At 35.2% G+C, this 17,925-nt stretch overlaps 1 protein-coding gene across 12 annotated transcripts in view; it reads left to right on the top strand.

The window, feature by feature from the left end:
- The window catches only part of Sec16 (endoplasmic reticulum export factor secretory 16), a 139,327-nt gene that overhangs the window by 60,329 nt on the left and 61,073 nt on the right, over positions 1 to 17,925 (top strand). For all 12 annotated transcript variants that reach the window (XR_014132113.1, XR_014132114.1, XR_014132115.1 and 9 more), the window contains 5 exons: positions 2,254 to 2,548; positions 7,825 to 7,994; positions 10,812 to 10,932; positions 12,672 to 12,889; positions 16,322 to 16,579. Coding sequence is in view for 9 of the 12 variants with exons in the window: in XM_081764077.1 (XP_081620203.1) it covers positions 2,254 to 2,548; positions 7,825 to 7,994; positions 10,812 to 10,932; positions 12,672 to 12,889; positions 16,322 to 16,579 (1,062 nt within the window). In the remaining 3 variants the exon portion in view is untranslated. The remainder of the gene's footprint in view (positions 1 to 2,253; positions 2,549 to 7,824; positions 7,995 to 10,811; positions 10,933 to 12,671; positions 12,890 to 16,321; positions 16,580 to 17,925) is intronic.

Genomic DNA, 17,925 nt, shown 5'->3' on the forward strand with positions numbered 1-17,925 from the left:
CTACGTTCCGCGAAAGTTCTTTTATTATTATTATTATTATTTTAATTTGTGGTTTCTTGCTATGTAGGGAAAAAATTCAACGAAACTGTTGGTAATTACTGAGAGTATTCTTATGATATTTTACCATAATAGGGCAATGCTGCTCTGTAACTACACACAAGACCTATTTTATGGCAATGTTCCTTTGAAAATAAACGCCCTGTATTTTGTAACCAAAGTACAAAAATATTTTAAAAATTACGAAATTTGATCAACCATAAAAGCAAACTAAATATTTTAATGGTAATGCTATCAATGCTTGTACATTAAAGGGTTAATGTGGAGCACGTGTTGATTGACCATTGACCTTTTCGTAACAGGGCCAAATAGTGTCGCTGGTGTCAGCATCACTACCCATAATCATTCATTCATTAAGAATACGCGTGTGGAATATAGTGAGTGTACTGAGGTAAGATATTAAGGATGGTTAAGACCAGGAGCTGTTTGGGAATAAGATAGTAAAGTGTTTTCCAATTTCTTTCTGATGGATATACAGAAGATGGGAGGGAAAGACTTTAAGAATGCCTACGTGGAAGGCATGGTGAAATATACTGTTGTACTTTGTGTATTGTGGGACAGACCTGTCGTCCGCATAGACCTTATCTGCAGTTTCTAGTGGATATTGGAATTTCCAGTTCCAATATTCATCACCATACAATAAATATAGTAGTAGATAACAACATTAAAAAAAAAAAAAAAATATTTTCAGCGTCTGAAGAAAATATACTGTCTTCACCCTCATTTCTTTATTAAAACCATAAATTTACTACTACTTCCAGTTTTAAATAAAACTCCATAAAGTGAAAAAATAGTAAGAGATAGCAAGTAAGCGTTTTTTGATATGGATTCAGCGTTTGAGGAACAGATTCTATCTTTGATCTTATCACTTTGTCGCAACCAGAAGTTAAGCTAGGTTGCCATGCTACAAGAAACTTATAGCTGTCATTAAAAAAAAAAAAAAAAATCTTGCAACTCTACAATATGTCTCCATGTAAACATAGTCGTGAAAGGGACATGCAACAATTTTTTTCATCTTGTAAGGAGTCAAACCATGTGCAACTTTCTGAGGTTGGTCTTGCTTGCTACCTGCTATCGCCCTCCCACTGACACAAAGAAAAAGACAGTTTCGCCGCTTCCGAAACGACGGATTCTTTTAAACGGGGAGTGGAAGCGTGCCAAAATACACATTTTCAATGAGGAGGTTCACTATTTGTCAACTAGAGTGCAGTGCTGCATAGGTGGAGATATCTTTCTTGCTTTCAGAAAGTTGTAATATGTAAACAGAAAATAGAAAGATGGGGTTGCAAGATTTTTTTAATGACAGATTCTTGCAGCTGCCTAGCTTTAGAGATGTGCAACTTGCAGTTTCACTGTTGAATTAGCATAATCTGGAAGTATCTTATAGTTTCATACTGTGAAACGAAATTCACTTGTTCTGAAAAGATTTTAGTGAAAAAATAAAAATATCTGCATATAATATACACGCATTTTGAAAATATATAATGCAAAACTTCCTTTTTAACAGTTTGGATGCGAAGCGCTGAGAGGACTCGTAGTAACTTAATAATGCAAACGGACAATGCCCGAGTCTCACTAGATAATATAGCAATTCCACCCAACAATACTAATGAATGATTTATTATTCATCTTAAAACAGAATGCCTATAAAGATTTTCCATATATTTCTCATGGTTACTTTTTCTCTACTAATCTATATACATTTGAAAAAGTACTAAATTAATACGAAACAGGAATTCGCTATATAAGCCCAGGAGGAAAACTGTGAAGATTTAAACCCTAGTGTTCATTGCACCTTCGTCTGGTGATTACCACTCGGTATTCAATACTCTAGTAGTATACTCAGATTGCTTTGAATACCCCGTGGAAGCGTAGTGAAAATATATTAATAACAAATTTTAGGTGCCAATCAAACCAAACATGACGTATTGCAATTATCTGCGTATTTCCTGTATGTGGCCTCGACGAGTCACGCAGCGGTACGGCACTGTCGCAGGAAAGTGGTACAGATAATACAGTTCTGTGTGGTATTAAATAAACTTTGTTTCTTTGTAAAGGGCTAGGCTAGCTTTAAATACTGAAAATATAGTGGTACTATATTCTGGCTGGCCAATACGGTATCACATTAATTGACTCTACTTCTAGGATATTAACTGTTGTGTCTAGTATTTTAACGGTATATTGTTTTTCTTTCAGATTGTTACTGGGACTGACATAGCAGAGCTGCTGGTAGAAAATCACGAAATACTTAAAAGCGGTAACTCAGGTGCTACAGACCAAAGTATACCTCCTCCTAGTCCTGAAACCTCTGCAAATAGTACTGATGCATTAAGAATTGGTAACTCTTCTCCAAGTGTTACCAGTGGCAGCGAGCCAGCTGCAGTTGTTGCGAATGAAGGAATTGTGAGTTCGCGTAACAGATTGTCTGTGGAAGAAGTTACGAATAAATTCAGGGAACATTTGTTGCTTGGTAATACGAAGAAAGCTTTAGGTAAATACATAAGTATTCCCTAGCATAAATCACTTTTTTCTCTTCTACAAAGATAATCCCACATCAGGGTTGGTAAAAACCATGGTTTATTTTGGGAAAAAAAGTTTTTTTTTTTTTTGTTTAACCCTTTTTTTGTGTAAATAATTTGCTCTGTGTATTTAGATTACATATGGACAGAAATAAGTGTGTTTTCCCTTGGTGTTATTATGCAACAACGGGGCTGTGCTGTAAGGGGTCTCCAAACTGCTTCTCGGCTTACATCCGAGAGAAATTGTCCTCCTTTTGGACTTTGAACAGCAGAACGGAAGTTCCACCCACTTCATTCCAACACCAATAGTATATTCGCTTATTCGGAAATCAGGACTGTCCCGTTTCATTATAAAGTTGGTGGTCCGGTCAGTAAATTCCTTAAATCGAGAAACTCACGCCTTAGCCACCGGCAAAATCCTGTAATTATTTTAAATGCAAAGCAATAACTTAAAATTCCGTTATTTCTTTGCATGTAAAATTTACGGTCAACATATCATAATCAGTACGCTAAAACAAAGGTATTAAATTACAGATTTAGTATGTACATATCATTCAATAAAATTAAAACTGAAAGACCAATCCAAGCTAATGTTGGAAGCTACGTAAGCAGTCGATAAATTTTGCCAATTTTTATATCAGTATATTTAAGCAACTTTGGCTTCTTATAAAACAACAGGCATTCAGGCAAGCAGAAATATACAATTTGGTTTCGTTTCGTATATTTAGGCTTAACATCCTTATGTAATAACGAGGTTATCAAGAAGATTTTCTCTTAAAGTAACATCCGAACAGCTACTTGGTTTAGACTTGAAAGAAGGGTTGTGGTTCGACAGAGAATTGAACAAGGAACACATTGATTAAAAGATGAAAAGGAGATAAAACTAATGCAGATTTTTTGATATGTGGAAACGTCACCATGCAAATTAAAGCAATTTTCGGTTGTTTTTTTTTCTTTCTTTCTTTCTAAACAGCTAGTTTAAACCAGCCAACCCTGCCCCACATAAACCCCGTATCGTTTCAAACATTAAATGAATATCTTTCTACCGTATTTTTAGTTCATTACTCTTGCAATGTAATTCTGTCTTGAAGTTTGTTTTCACTTACGAAAGTCAACTACTTTACGTAACCCATCGTTGAAGTTCATGCATTGACAAATGTGAAATAAGTACTTAGTTTAGAGCTATAGATGTTGGTTTAATAGAAGATTAGTAGATTATTCTCTTTTATATATTTTTTTAAATGTCGAGATTGCATTTACGGTTGGATATGAAGCTTTTAAGTTTAGCGCTGCAACTGCCACGACTTGGGAAAGTGATGTTTTGTTTCTTGACTAGTACTGAACTCATGGACTTAACGTACTCGTGCTGAAATAGTAGGTACGTGTACCTACGAATATATTTTTTCATCATATTTGTCAATGCATGAACTTCAACGATGGGTTGTGTAAGGCAATTGACTTTGGTACATGGAATCAAATTTAAAGACATGATTACGTAGCAGTTTTTATAGATAAAGAATTTATAAGTTAACACTAGAAGGACCGGATGGGTCAAAATGACCCATCACCATATTTTAATATTCTACTGTAAACGTATTTGAAATACTAACTGAATAATATTTTATGAATTTGTTAATGCTATTGGCCTGCACCAATGCTAAAATTCAGAGCATTGTGGGTTCACAAACTAAGGCAAATTTTACAGTTATACCTAAAATGCCCGCAATGGGTCATTTTGACCCATGTTAAATTCCATATATTTTTATGGTATATTTCAATATTTGGTACGAACTAAACACATAGCAACATATTTTATGCCATTGTGTTTTACAACTGTGTTACACATAACTAGACGTACCTATTTTTACTGAAGTTTTTGATGTGTCTGACAGATGGCGCGCAAGGATAAAATACATGTTACTACCAAGTGGAATACATAATGTTACCTCTAGGTGTTATTCGTTAATGCTGTAATCTATAAAAATCTTCTTTCACTACGTCTGTTATTTTTTATTCCATATTTATTCATTTCCAATCCTTATAAGTAATAACTAATGGAGAAATGGTCGCTTGCTTTCTAGAAAATCCTCTTGATCTTCTCAAAACTTACTCAATGTTTACAAGTTACTTGTGTTCTTGGGGACAGGTGAGGTGATGAAACAGACTGCTTTGTAGACCAAGATACAATTTTTATGCGATCATTCTGGAAACATCTCACAGGAAAGATCGAAAATTTTACGCAACAACGAAGAAATACTAGCAGAATTGCAAAGTATTTCAGAAAGCGATTCTGGAGATGAAGATGAAAATACATTGTCTGATGACGATGTGCCGATTTCAGGTTCGGATTCTGAATTTACAGAAGAGTGTGAGAACGTGTCCGAAAGATCAACGGAATCCTCTTCGAATGAGTCAAGTGATATTGAAGATTCCGTACCACAAACACATAATCTACCAAGATCTATAACTGCGGCTGATGGAACAAAATGGGAGGTTATAGATTCATCAGCTTCATCTCAGGGTAGAAGACAGACGCATAACATCGTACGTAATACTCCAGGGCCAACACGTTATGCAAAGCAAAATATAACCGAGGATTCGTTGTTTAGTGCATTTCGACTGATTATCAATGATGAATTCTTATCAATTATCAAAAGATGTACCGAGAAAGAGGCGAAGAAAGAAAAACCTAATTGGACAGTAGATAAAGATGAACTTCTAATTTTCATATCATTGCTCTATGTTAGAGGTGCGTTAGGTCTGCGGAATATGCCACTGAAAAGTTGTTGGTCCAGCAAATGGGGAGTAGCTCCTTTTAGAGGTGCAATGCGTAGGAACAGATTTCTTGAAATCATGAAGTAAATTCGATTCGATATACGTACAGAGAGAAGAATCAAGCTACAAACTGACAAATTTCCCCTTGCATCTTCAATATGGGACATATTTGTGAAAAATTCGTTGAATTGTTTCAACCCTCGGGAAAATATTACATGTGACGAACAACTATATCCCACAAAGTGTAGATGCAGATTTTTGCAGTACGTTGCAACGAAACAGGATAAATTTGGAATATAGTACTGGCTGTTAGCTGACGTCAATACTAACTACTGCCTTCACGGATTTCCTTACCTAGGAAAAGACGAAAATAAGCCTGCAGATCAGCCTCTTCCGGAATATGTAGTTTTACGTCTAATGGAACTAAATAAGAAAATCAGCTTGAACCTTACATGCGACAACTTTTTTACTTTTGTATCGCTAGCTGAGAAGTTGAAGAAAGATGCTATCAGCATTGTTGGCACAGTACGGAAACAACGTAGAGAATTACCAGTCTGTGTCAAAAAAGTGGAACCAAATCGAGAGCTATATGATACAAAAATATATAAAAACCAATATGGCCACATAATGACAGACTACCTCTGTAGAAAAAATAAGAACGTGCTAATTTTGAGCACTCTGAATCCTGATGTAGAAGTACCAACAACAGGGAAAAAGAAGCCAGAAACAGTTGTCTTTTACAATCACACGTAAGTAGGTGTAGATGTTCTAGACTAAAATGGCGCGCAAATACTCTGATCGAGCTGGTAGTAGACGATGGCCAGTTCATGTTCTTTATAACATATTGGACTTGACAGGCATAAATTCTTGGATAGTTTACAAAGTAGTCACCGGAAAACGGATAAGCAGAAGGAAGTTCCTCTTGGATCTAGCTGACGAAATCATAAAAGAAAGGAAAGGGAATCCCAAACAATATTTTCCACAGCAAACTAAGGGTTCTACAAAAAGAAAGCACTGCCAGGTCGCACCAAAATATGCCAACAAGTTATCTGCATGCTGCCCATCATGCAAAAGATTTGCCTGCGGAAAGTGCTCATCGAAAGTGTTGGTGTGTAATGCGTGCAAGAAAGACGTGTAAGACAGTTTTCTCCTTGCACCATTTTCATGAGTGGGTGAAGCTCTATAGCTCATTGTATTCCCAAGATTATTTCAATAAGAAAGGAAAAATGTTAACTAAAGTGTTCATCTGTAAAATAACAGAAAGCCTAGAAACAATTTCGTGTTCAAAAAAGAATAACAGAAGGAAAACTATTAGAAACATCATTTTGTAAAAAATCATTTTTTTTAACATTTTAATTCTCATACAAATTAGAAAAATAAATTGTGTATTGTTGAAGCATATATCACTTCCATATACCCTATAACTAGCTATCTATATGTATATATAAGTATATCTGTATATAAGTATTTCTGTTTACCCCTTAATGTACGTAAAAAGTACTTCTGAACTAACATTTACTATAATTCGCGCCTTCTAGTGCAGAAAGACAAGAACCCAACAGAAAAATCCACACTATCAGTATAAAAATTAATATGGGTCAAAGTGACCCATTGCGGGCATTATAGGTAGGTAGAAAGTGCGGTCCTTCTAGTGTTAATTAGAGTTGAGATTTAAAATAATGGGGGGGGGGGGGAATAACTCTTTTGTAAGTCATTTTAAAGAGAAGTAACCTAAAATGTAATCATGAACAAAAGTTGAAATAAATTAGTTTAACGTACTCCGTGACATTAGAATTACAAGCTCAGTCATTTCTTCAATTAATCTGTTGAGTTCCAAGATATCTTTGGCAATATTGTACACAACCGTAATATTATTCAAAACTGAAATTTTAATGTAATATTAACCAGATGTGTCATACAATAACCCTACCCAGGGCGGCGCGGTGGCTCAGTGATAGAGCGTTCACCTCCGGTGCTTGGGGTTCCTGGTTCGATCCCAGCTCGCGCCGTGTGGACTTTGTGGTGGACAAACACTGTGCTCGTGGGTTTTCTCGAGGTTCTTCCATTTCTTTCCACTTTCTTCATTCCACCATTTCATTCATTTCTTATCATCACCGTCTCCTTTAGCCTAACCGGCATAATCGTGGGACGTAAAACTTAAAGATTTCATTTCATTTCAATAACCCCACCCAGATTTGGAGGGTAAAAACTTGAGAAAGGGAGGCCAATATACAAATGAATATAGTATTTTTTGAAACACTGTAAAAATAAGAAACTGAAAGCACAATATTGGTATGTGGTTGCGTCTTATGTAACGTTCAGTAGTTACTGTTTAATAGTAATTTAATTTTAATAATAATTCATGACTACGAGAGGTATTAAATGAAAGTGTGTTTGTTTCTTTACCTTATCAAATAGTTTGTAATCTACAAAAACGCATATAGTTACTGATTGCTTTTCCCTTCCCTTTTAGAATGGGCCATGGACTGTGGCTTGTGGGGCCATGCTCTGTTTTTGGCTTCTAAAATGGACCAGCGTACGTATGCATATGTAATGATGATGTTTGCCAATGGTTTGGAAATGACTGACCCCTTACAAACATTGTATCAATTGATGTCTGGACGACTTCCTGCGGCTGTCACGGTAAGGAATTAGTAGACAATTTTTTTAGTAGTGCTGTGGAATTTCCTGGAGGACATATTAAGTGCTTATATTTATGATATCAGTTTGCGATTTCCTGAGGATTATTCCGAATGTATTAACCTGTGATTGGTTATATATATATATATATATATATATATATATATATATATATATATCATTGGATGGCGTAGAAAAGCAGACAGTAACACTAGATATGATGCCGTTGATAAGTGGTTTCCTACCCCTTCCTTTGGTTCGACTATGGAAATATATTTCCTGTTGACTTAATTATTTTTTCGGAAATATTTCATAAATTTATTTAATGCAATTGTTACAATTTTATTCAAATTATTATATTTTTCTGTTATTCTGTTAGCCATTATTGTTCCATTCCTCATTTATGGCTGTTGTTATTTTAGTTGAATGTCGAATAATTTTGAATTGTAATAAATTTGTTGGTAAACTTTTTAAATAATATTAAAGCCAATAATGGACAAGTACATTGTAAAAATTTTAAATTTGTAATATGTAACAATATCATATAATTACATTGTTAATACATGTTGATTGTCAAATATATATATATATATATATTGTCAATATGAGTATCAAAAGTAATAGTACTGTTAGAATTACTAATCCAGTACAAAATACTAAATATTATAAATATTGTATCTTCAAAACATGAAGTTTGCAATTATCTTGAATTTGGAAGTTTAACATCCCTATGGTAGCACCGAGACTGTGAGACGGGACCTCAAGTTCAACCCACTTTTCATCACAGATTTATGCAATGTTGGTATTATTTGATCTCGAAGTTGTTGCTGGAGACTCCGTGTTACACAGATGCAAAAATGAAATAAAATGAAAGAAATATATATGTAGTATGAAATTGAAGAATTGCAATACAATAACGTAATATGATACAGATTTCCAGACTTACCCACCTCCGTGCCAAAATGTATAATGACTTGAATTCTCCTGACGTGTCAGGAAATACATACTTTATATTGAAAAGTGGAGGGGGAAAAACCGGTTTTGAACATACCAGTTCCTCTATAGGTGCTTATTTAATGATCAAAGAGTGAAGAAATGCATGACTAAACCGTAATTCGAGTCCTAGAACTTCGGCATACCGTGTCGATGCGTTAACCATTCCACTTCCTGAGCAGCCATACATTCCCTCACTCGTGAAATATGTATTCATTTATACTCAGACCACATGGTTTGTACTGCAACCCCTGTTCTACTTCGACAATTCAGTGTTGACCCTCAGAACACTTCTGACAGCTGTATCATTGAATTCAATCCCATAGAGGAATTGGTGGATTAAAAATTGGTTGTTTCCTCCATTTGTTAATATGATGGACAATACAACCACCAGAGATGTCCTGAATGTAGACAATGAATTGTCCAAGCACAACAAAAGTTGTGGTAGATCGGCACGGTGCGCCGAAGGTCCCGGGTTCGAGTTCTGCCTAGTCGCGTATTTTTTTCACTCTTTGTATCAAACACAGACTTCTTGTTAGGAAATTTTTAGTAGCTCAGGACATTCTGAAGACAGACAATGTAAAACTAAAGAAAACTATGTTTTAGAATGTTTCACGCTCATCCAATTTTCGATTGAACTTTCAGATAGATTGTAGATGTTGTACCGTTAGATAATATCAGAAGATTGTACTGATAAAGTTACTGGGTAAAAAACAAGAGAACTTCGCTTGAGTTCGACGGATTTCAATTTGTTGTTATTTTCTTGGTGAACCGAGTCAAAACAGTGAAATATTCGAAAGCATATGTTCATTGTAATTGAACAGTAGATGTTGAACAAAGCTAGAATAATTACTTAAAGTTAACTTCTCTTACACGAGGTATGATCAAAAAAATACGGTGAATACTTTTATTAGAAACAGTAACAAGCTTACATGAATTTGATTTACTCTCCTTCAAAGTACTGTCCTTGGCTAGCAATGCACTTATCCCAACGTTGAATCCATGACTGGAAGCCTTTCTGAAAGGTTTCTTTTGGAATGGTATGAAGCTGTTCTATCGTAGCCCTCTAAGTGTCAGAAATGGTGTCAAAACATTTTCCTTTAAGTACGATTTTAAACTGTGGGAAGAGCCTAAAGTCGCATGGTGATATATCTGGAGAATATAGCGAATGTGGACAGACAGGAATATTTTTTCAGTCAAAAACTGCGGATCAAAAGCAATGTTTAGAACGGCGCGTTTTCGTGGCGAAGAAGGAAGCAATTTATCCATTTAATCGGCGGTTAAAATGCTTTTCACGGACCCATGCGAGATGTTTAGTTCTTCGGAAAGCTCTCGAATAGTCATTCGCCTCTTTGAACAAATCATTTCTGCCAGTTTTTGCACGTTTTCATCTGTTTTTGACGTCGAAGGACATCTCGATCGTTACTCGTTTTCAGCTGACTCCTTGCCGCTTTTCAGTCGCTTATACCACTTGTAAACAATCTTCAATGCCACAACTTTATCGCCATACATTGATGTTGACATTTCATGAGCTGCTTTGGCTTTTTTTAAAGCTTAGAACAAAACTTAATGCTGGCGCAATACAGACACTCTTAACTCGTCCTCATTTTTCTGCCTCTGGAAGCAACTAACATCTTACAACTCATTCAACCTCGACACTGACACTGTATCAAAGGTTTAAGCTACCGGACTTACTAGTTAAAATCGATACAATATCGATAGATGACACCGTGCAACTATATTCACCGTATTATTTTAATCACATCTTGTATATATGTGCTTGTATGTGTATATTAGAAATACAGTTTTTTAATATTTTATTTACAGTCGTGTGCAGATGAAAAATGGAGTGATTGGAAACCCCATCTAGCGATGATTCTGTCCAATACAACAGAGCGGCGAACTGATCTGGATAGGAAAGCTGTCACTACAATGGGTGATACACTAGGTAATTTTAATTTCACTGTTTCGTTTGGAATCAATAATAATTTTTGAAAGGAAATTTCATAGTCAAGTATACTTTAGTGTTACCTAGCTACCAGGTCTTACCATAAATACTGTCCCAACCTTTTCAGGGTGGGTGTACTTCCTCCCGTACAAGCGAGCGACTTTAAGAGTAGTATCGTGAAGCGAATCATTGTTGGATGGGCGGAAGAAGTGTAAAGGTGTTAGTTGTAAGTGTTCAAGACGGAATGGGGCGAGTATGAAAATCGTGTGACCGTGATAGCAGTGTACAGTCCGCAGCAAAAAACCTGCAACATGAGCATGCAAGTTTGTTGTGAAACAGCGAAGTCTTTTGCTCCAAAATAAGTGTGCAGGGGAGGACGCCGAGATTTCTCCTGGCATGATTCGTGCCACTTAGACGTTATGTTGATTCCCTGCACTGTTAGGCGTAGTTTCACAATAAACTTACATGCTCATGTTGCAGGTTTTTTGCTGCGGACTGTACAAGGTAGGCATATCACGAGGAGAGATTTTCAAAGCCCTCCAGAGGCTGAAAATTAGAAAAAAAAAATCGTTTACCGCACTATTCAGTGCTTTTTGAGACTGGAACTGTGAAAAATCGCCCGCTGCAGGGAAGACCACGCACAGTACGTACGTACGTGGAACTTGTGAAACAGTGGCGGCGTGTGTCCAGAGAATTCCAGCAAGAAAACAGCAGTTATGGCTTGTGAGCTAAAGATATCGAAAATGTCTGTATCATACATTAAGCAGTGTCCTGAGACTCTATGCTTACAAACAACGCTAAGGACATTTTTGACAAATTAACTGAAGCGCCAGAGGTTCCTGAAAGCAAAGTGCTTACTTAAACGTTACGCAGAAAATGGACACCGTCGAATTCTTTTCATTGATGAAAAGATTTTCAGTGTCCTGAGAGGAGACTTTCAGTGCCCAAAATGACAGGATGTATGCCAGGTTTTCTAGAGAAGCTAGTCGAAAGGCTCCAATTATCCAGAGGGGTCAGCATCCTGCCTCAGTCATGGTATGGTGGGGTGTGATCTAGGATATTAAAATATTTCAAATCATCTTGTGTTAATGTACTTAAAACTTTGGAACAGTATTTATTGTATGACTAGGTGTAAGAAAATACTGTTTTAAAATTAGAATTAAAGAACATTCATATATACATCTATGTAATGTTAATAATTTATCCTTTATATATTGCCTTTCAAAAAATCTGTAACAGATCAAGTTAAAATTTAAGGGGTTAAAAGTAGGTACTAGAAGACAGTCTTCAAATTTCGAATCTTCATGTTAGGCAGACAAGTTTTATTTCTGACATGAATACTTCAACGTGTTAATTTTTCTTAAGAGCGTATTTAGCCAAGATTTGACTGTTTAGTCTTGTTACGAAAACATACTTCAGTAAAAATTCAAATACTTTTCCTCTAAGCATAACAGACATATTAGAAGCAGACACAAATCAGGTCTATTAAGTAGAGAATATGTACTGTAGACTTTTACATATTAAAATGTTAAATGCAGTAATACTCAAGTAAACATGACATTTAAAATCTCCAAAATATATAAATTGATGTAAAATAGTTCATAATAACCATTACGGAAGTTTTAAGAAAGTATTCAACTAATCAGGCTGTAGTTGTTACAGTATTAAAATTAGTAATTAGCTAACACCCATTTTTCAAAAGCAGATTCTGATGTAAGTTGTATGTATTCTTTTTATAGCTTCTCGTGGTCGCCTATATGCAGCGCATTTCTGTTATTTGATGTCTCAGTTAGAATTTGGAACGTACGAAGATAAATTATCTAAGATTGTGCTTATTGGATCGTCGCAGAATTTGCCTTTTAATAAGTTTGCTACCAATGAAGCGATTCAGTGTACAGAGATCTATGAATATGCCTGTCAGCTGGGAGACGAGGATTTCCTCTTGCCGCATTTCCAGGTAAGTGAGATGAAATCGTACATTCAATAACTACGAGTCAGTTGTGCAGAAATTACCACATTCATATCCATATATGAAATAGCTTTATTGATCAAGTAAAATTCTTAAATTTGAATCGTGTAATAGTAGTGTATTTAAGTAGTTTGGTTCCATCTTCTGGGCTGTTCTTTCTTAGTAGATTATTTCACTTTTCATTGTTTGAAAAATTAATTTCATGATATTTATTGCAATATTAATTCTTTGTCACATGTAAGAAAGTTGTAAACATGAAAGTGTTGAAAATAATCAGAATCAAACTTTTTAAATATAACAGGTCATTCAATAAGTCCGTAGGATAAGTAAGAAAAAAACAAAATTTTGACAAAACTCGATTTCATTATTCAACATAGTTGCCTTCGAGGGCGATACAACGAGTACAGCGATTTTCCAACTTTTCGATACCACTTTTATAGTACGATTTCTCTTTCTCGTCAAAATAGGCCTCAGTTTCAGCGATAACTTTCATCATTGGACTTAAATTTCTTTCCAACAAGCATTCTCTTGAGATCTGAAACCAGGAAAAAGTCGTTGGGGGCTAAATCTGGAGAATATGTTGGGTGGGTAAGCAATTCGAAGCTCAATTCATTCAATTTTGCCATCGTTTTCATCAATCTGTGACACGGTGCATTGTCTTGGTGAAACAACATTTTTTTCTTTTGCAAATGTGGCCGTTTCTTTGCGATTTCAGCCTTCAATCGATCCAAAAGTGCACAGTAATAGTCGCTGTTGATGGTGGTTCCTTTTTGGAGATAGTCGATGAATATTATTCCGTTCGCATCCCAGAATACAGACGCCATCATCTTACTGGCCGACTGTTGCGTCTTTGCTCGCTTTGGATTCGGTTCGTCGAGTGCTGTCCACTCAGCTGACTATCTTTTGGATTCTGGTGTGTAATAGTGAAGCCATGTTTCATACATTGTCACATATCGACGATAGAATTCCCTTTTATTGCGGTTTAACAGCGCCAAACACTCCTCTGAAGCATCGATTCCTTGTTTTTGGTCGACTGTGAGCTTACGCGGCACCCACTTTGCACAGAGCTTTCGCATACCCAAATGTTCGTGTAAAATGGTAAAAACACTACCATCTGATATCTTTACAATATCAGCTAGCTCGCGCACCTTCAATTTGCGATCGTTCATAACCAATTTGTGGATTTTTTATGTTTTCTGGAATAACAGCCTCATTTGGGCGTCCACTACGCTCTGCATCATTTGTGCTGGTACGACCACGTTTAAATTCAGCAATCCACTTCTGTACCATTTGTCTCGATGGAGCAGAGTTCGGATAATGTTTATCAAGCCATTGTTTGGTTTCCACTGTACTTTTTTTCATCAAAAAGCAATGCTTTATTAAAACTCGAAATTCACTTTTGTCCATTGTTTTTGCACTAACAAAAGTTGCTTCACACAAGAAGCTATAACTCACGAATCAATAGTCAGATTGCTGTCAAATGTATACATGTATCGTTTGAAGGTTAGTACTAAATAAAAAAGCATATGGAAAAAAGTCTAGTAACGCCATCTCTGTGTCATCCTACGGACTTATTGAATGGACTGTTATATATAAATATCTAACTTTAAATATGAACAATCCGAAATATACGCTGTCAAGTACGAGTTGATAACTGAGACAAGGAAATAGCTATAATTAATAAGCCAAGACAACATTGCATTTATATGTACTTACATTTTATTTATAATAAGTCGTTTTTGTCTAATATTTTCTGCAGTTTACGATCTAATGGTTTGTTTTACTATTATAACTTCAATTTGCAATTCTGCTAGTGATCAGGTCATGGTGTTGATATATGTCTTCCATTGAAATTTTGAGAGTACAGTAACGTGTTATCATTTGCAAGTGAAGAAACGCTTCCAGCGTTAGTTTTCACTATATAAAATCAATTAACTTCATCCATCTTGACTCTGGAATTTCTACTTAAATAATTACTCTTTGACTAGAGTATGTACTTATTTATTAAAATAAGTCTTAACAGTTTTGAAAACTTAATGTTATCTTCATCAGACGTAAGCCACTTAACATCTATACTAAAGCCATATATATATATATATTAACATTCTGTATACAGTATCATAATTCTTCATTGATTCTAGCCAATATCATTACCCACAATTACACATACTTTTAAGACTACTTAGTGATAATTATTGTGAACAAGAACCAAAATATAGATATCGTATATCACTTATTTGCCGTATTAAATAGCTTCAAAAATATTAAGCTGAGCCATGTCGCACATTAACAAATTATGCAAGACACAAACGATAGTACTATCATAAAAAAAACTAACGTATAAATCAACAATATATATATATATATATATATAATTTTATTGTTACCGAGCGGTCCCGGGTTGATTCCCGGTGGGGACACTAGGTCGAAAAAGTGTAACAGCTTTTTCAGACCAGCCATCCTAAATGAGGTTTTTCCTGAGTTTCCCTCATTCACACAAGGCAAATGCCGGGATGGTACCTAACATAATGCTCCCAGGCTGCTTCCTTCCTTCCCTTTGCTCGGATAGTGTGCTCGCCAAGGGACGGGCTGAGATGGCCATAGATGCCGAAAACACAGAAATTTCACTCCTAATTCTAATTCCTACAATGTTCTTTCTTACGCAGTGTAACAGAAACACATTCGTACACTATGTTTCTTTATCAATGACTATGAAAGGGTGGACCAGTTAGAGTATAGCACATGAGAAAATGAGAGGAATCAACCGAGTTTTGTTGCGCCACATCCTCCATAGCTGTAAATTCAATGAAAACGCAGTGAAAAAAGGTACGGTGTACTAATCATTACACTACCTAATCCTCTTCCTGAATAGCCATATACCCTTTACCCTTGAGGTCAGGGCATACATTTTTGAAATAGAGTATATATATATATATATATATATATATATATATATATATATATATATATATATATATATATATATATATATATATATATATACAGTGGCGGATCCAGGATATGATCAAGGGAGGGGCTAAACCATAATTTGCCGTTTTATCCAGTGTAAAGCAGAATTGAAGCCTATTTTATCCAGTATAACCTTAGCGTCAAGGGGGGCTATAGCCCCTTAACCCCCCCTTGGATCCGCCCTTATGTATATATATATATATATATATATATATATATATATATATTTATGTGTGTGTGTGTAACACAACATACTAGCGAAAGAAAAGTTGGGTTCTGAATCACTTTGACAAAGTAAAAAATATGTGTGGCGTATATATACGTTTTGCTGACGAAGGTTCAAAGCCTATCCATCCTGGTTGCAACATTTTTCTCTGTTATAAGAAAATAATCAGATTCTAATGCTAGATTTTTTTTTTTTTTTTTTTTTTTTTTTTTTTTTTTTTGCAGATCTATAAATTTCTATATGCAACGAGATTGGCTGAATTTGGATTATCAACAGAAGCTGTGCGTTACTGTGAAGTTCTCTCGAAGAAAATAGTGAAAAATGCGTCCTTGTTTAATCTAGGCTTTGTGAAGCAAGTGCATGATTTAGGAGACCAATTGAAATACCAAGACTTATTGTTTACAAGTGCCGAGGGAGATAGTGCAGAACGAACTGATCCTGCTTGGCTAATTGATTTGAAAAACGTGATAAATAATGTCAGTGTAAGTGTTTTCAGTAATCTAGTATGTTATTACAAATTGAATGTAAGGAATATATATATTATCACAATACTGACCTTGGAAGTATTCCTGTGAAGGTAAAAAATTCTTTTAAAAAAATCTATATTTCGAGCAGGTTTATAGTAAGGATGGGCAGAACCGTTTTTTAAAATAAAAACCGGAAACCGGTTTCTAGAAAAAACGAAAAACCAACATTTTGGTTTTCTCCAAAACCAGTTCGGTTTCCTCCAGAACCCGTTCGGTTTTTCACCAAAGTCGGTTTCGGTTTTCTTCAAATCCGGTTCGATTATCATCGAAACTGTTTCGGTGAAAACTTTTGAAAAACACATAAAACTATTTCTGTGGAAATGGAATCGGTTTCCGGAGAACAACGAAACACTATTTTGGTCAGAAATTGAACAAATTTAAAAAAAAAAAAAAAAAAAAAAACGGAACCGGTTTTGGAGAAAACCTAAAAACCGATGTTTGTGCCCACCACTAGTTTATAGATTGCTCTTCTTCGATAAATTGCTTGAAATGTAGATGATCTTTAGACATTTTTTGATCTTCAGAGCAATATTTACAGGAGTAGTGTGATGATAGTGTATTGTGTGTTTTTTTTTTTTTTTTTGGTTGATTCATCAGTTGTCTACTTACATCCAGAGTAATGTAAATTGCTTAATTAGCAGTTTTATCGATGAACTCAAAAAGCATTCACTTTTGCTCCTCCAAATTCTTATGGATCTTTAAACAAATTATATTGAACGTCGAATTTTTGCTGACAGCTGTCTGCATTGCTAAACTTAGGTAAGGACGTTATTTTGTAAGGATAGGGTATATGGAAATTGAATCTTTTCTCTGTGTTTAAATGTTTACTAAAACGTTTGCTTTCCATACACCCTAACCCTATTTAATACCGTACCAACAAAATTTCGACGATTAATATATATATTTTTAAGAAACAATCCGTAATTAAAGGAACAAGAGTTACAGTCTTTTGAGTTTATATCAGAATACCATTCATTCCTGTTTTGAAACTTCTTGTATAAAGTAAAAGATAAATTCTTACTAAAGCATATATTATTTAATAAGTAATATTGTTACAGTTTCGGCAAAGTATCTTTGTCTTCATCAGACACATTATCTAGCATCGTGTTTTCTTCCAAATGTGTCTGATGAAGGCAAAGTTACTTTGCCGAAACTGTAACGATATTAGTTATTAAATAGTATATGCGTTGGTCAGAATTTCTTTTACTTTATACAATGAGTTTATAACTACCTAGTCTTATAAATTCTGGTACAAAGAATGAACTGTGGAAACAGTTACCAAGCTAATATATTAATATTTG

The sequence above is a fragment of the Thermobia domestica genome, chromosome 7 (genome assembly GCF_964235325.1).
Source record: "Thermobia domestica chromosome 7, izTheDome1.hap1.1, whole genome shotgun sequence".
Classification (NCBI taxonomy): domain Eukaryota; kingdom Metazoa; phylum Arthropoda; class Insecta; order Zygentoma; family Lepismatidae; genus Thermobia; species Thermobia domestica.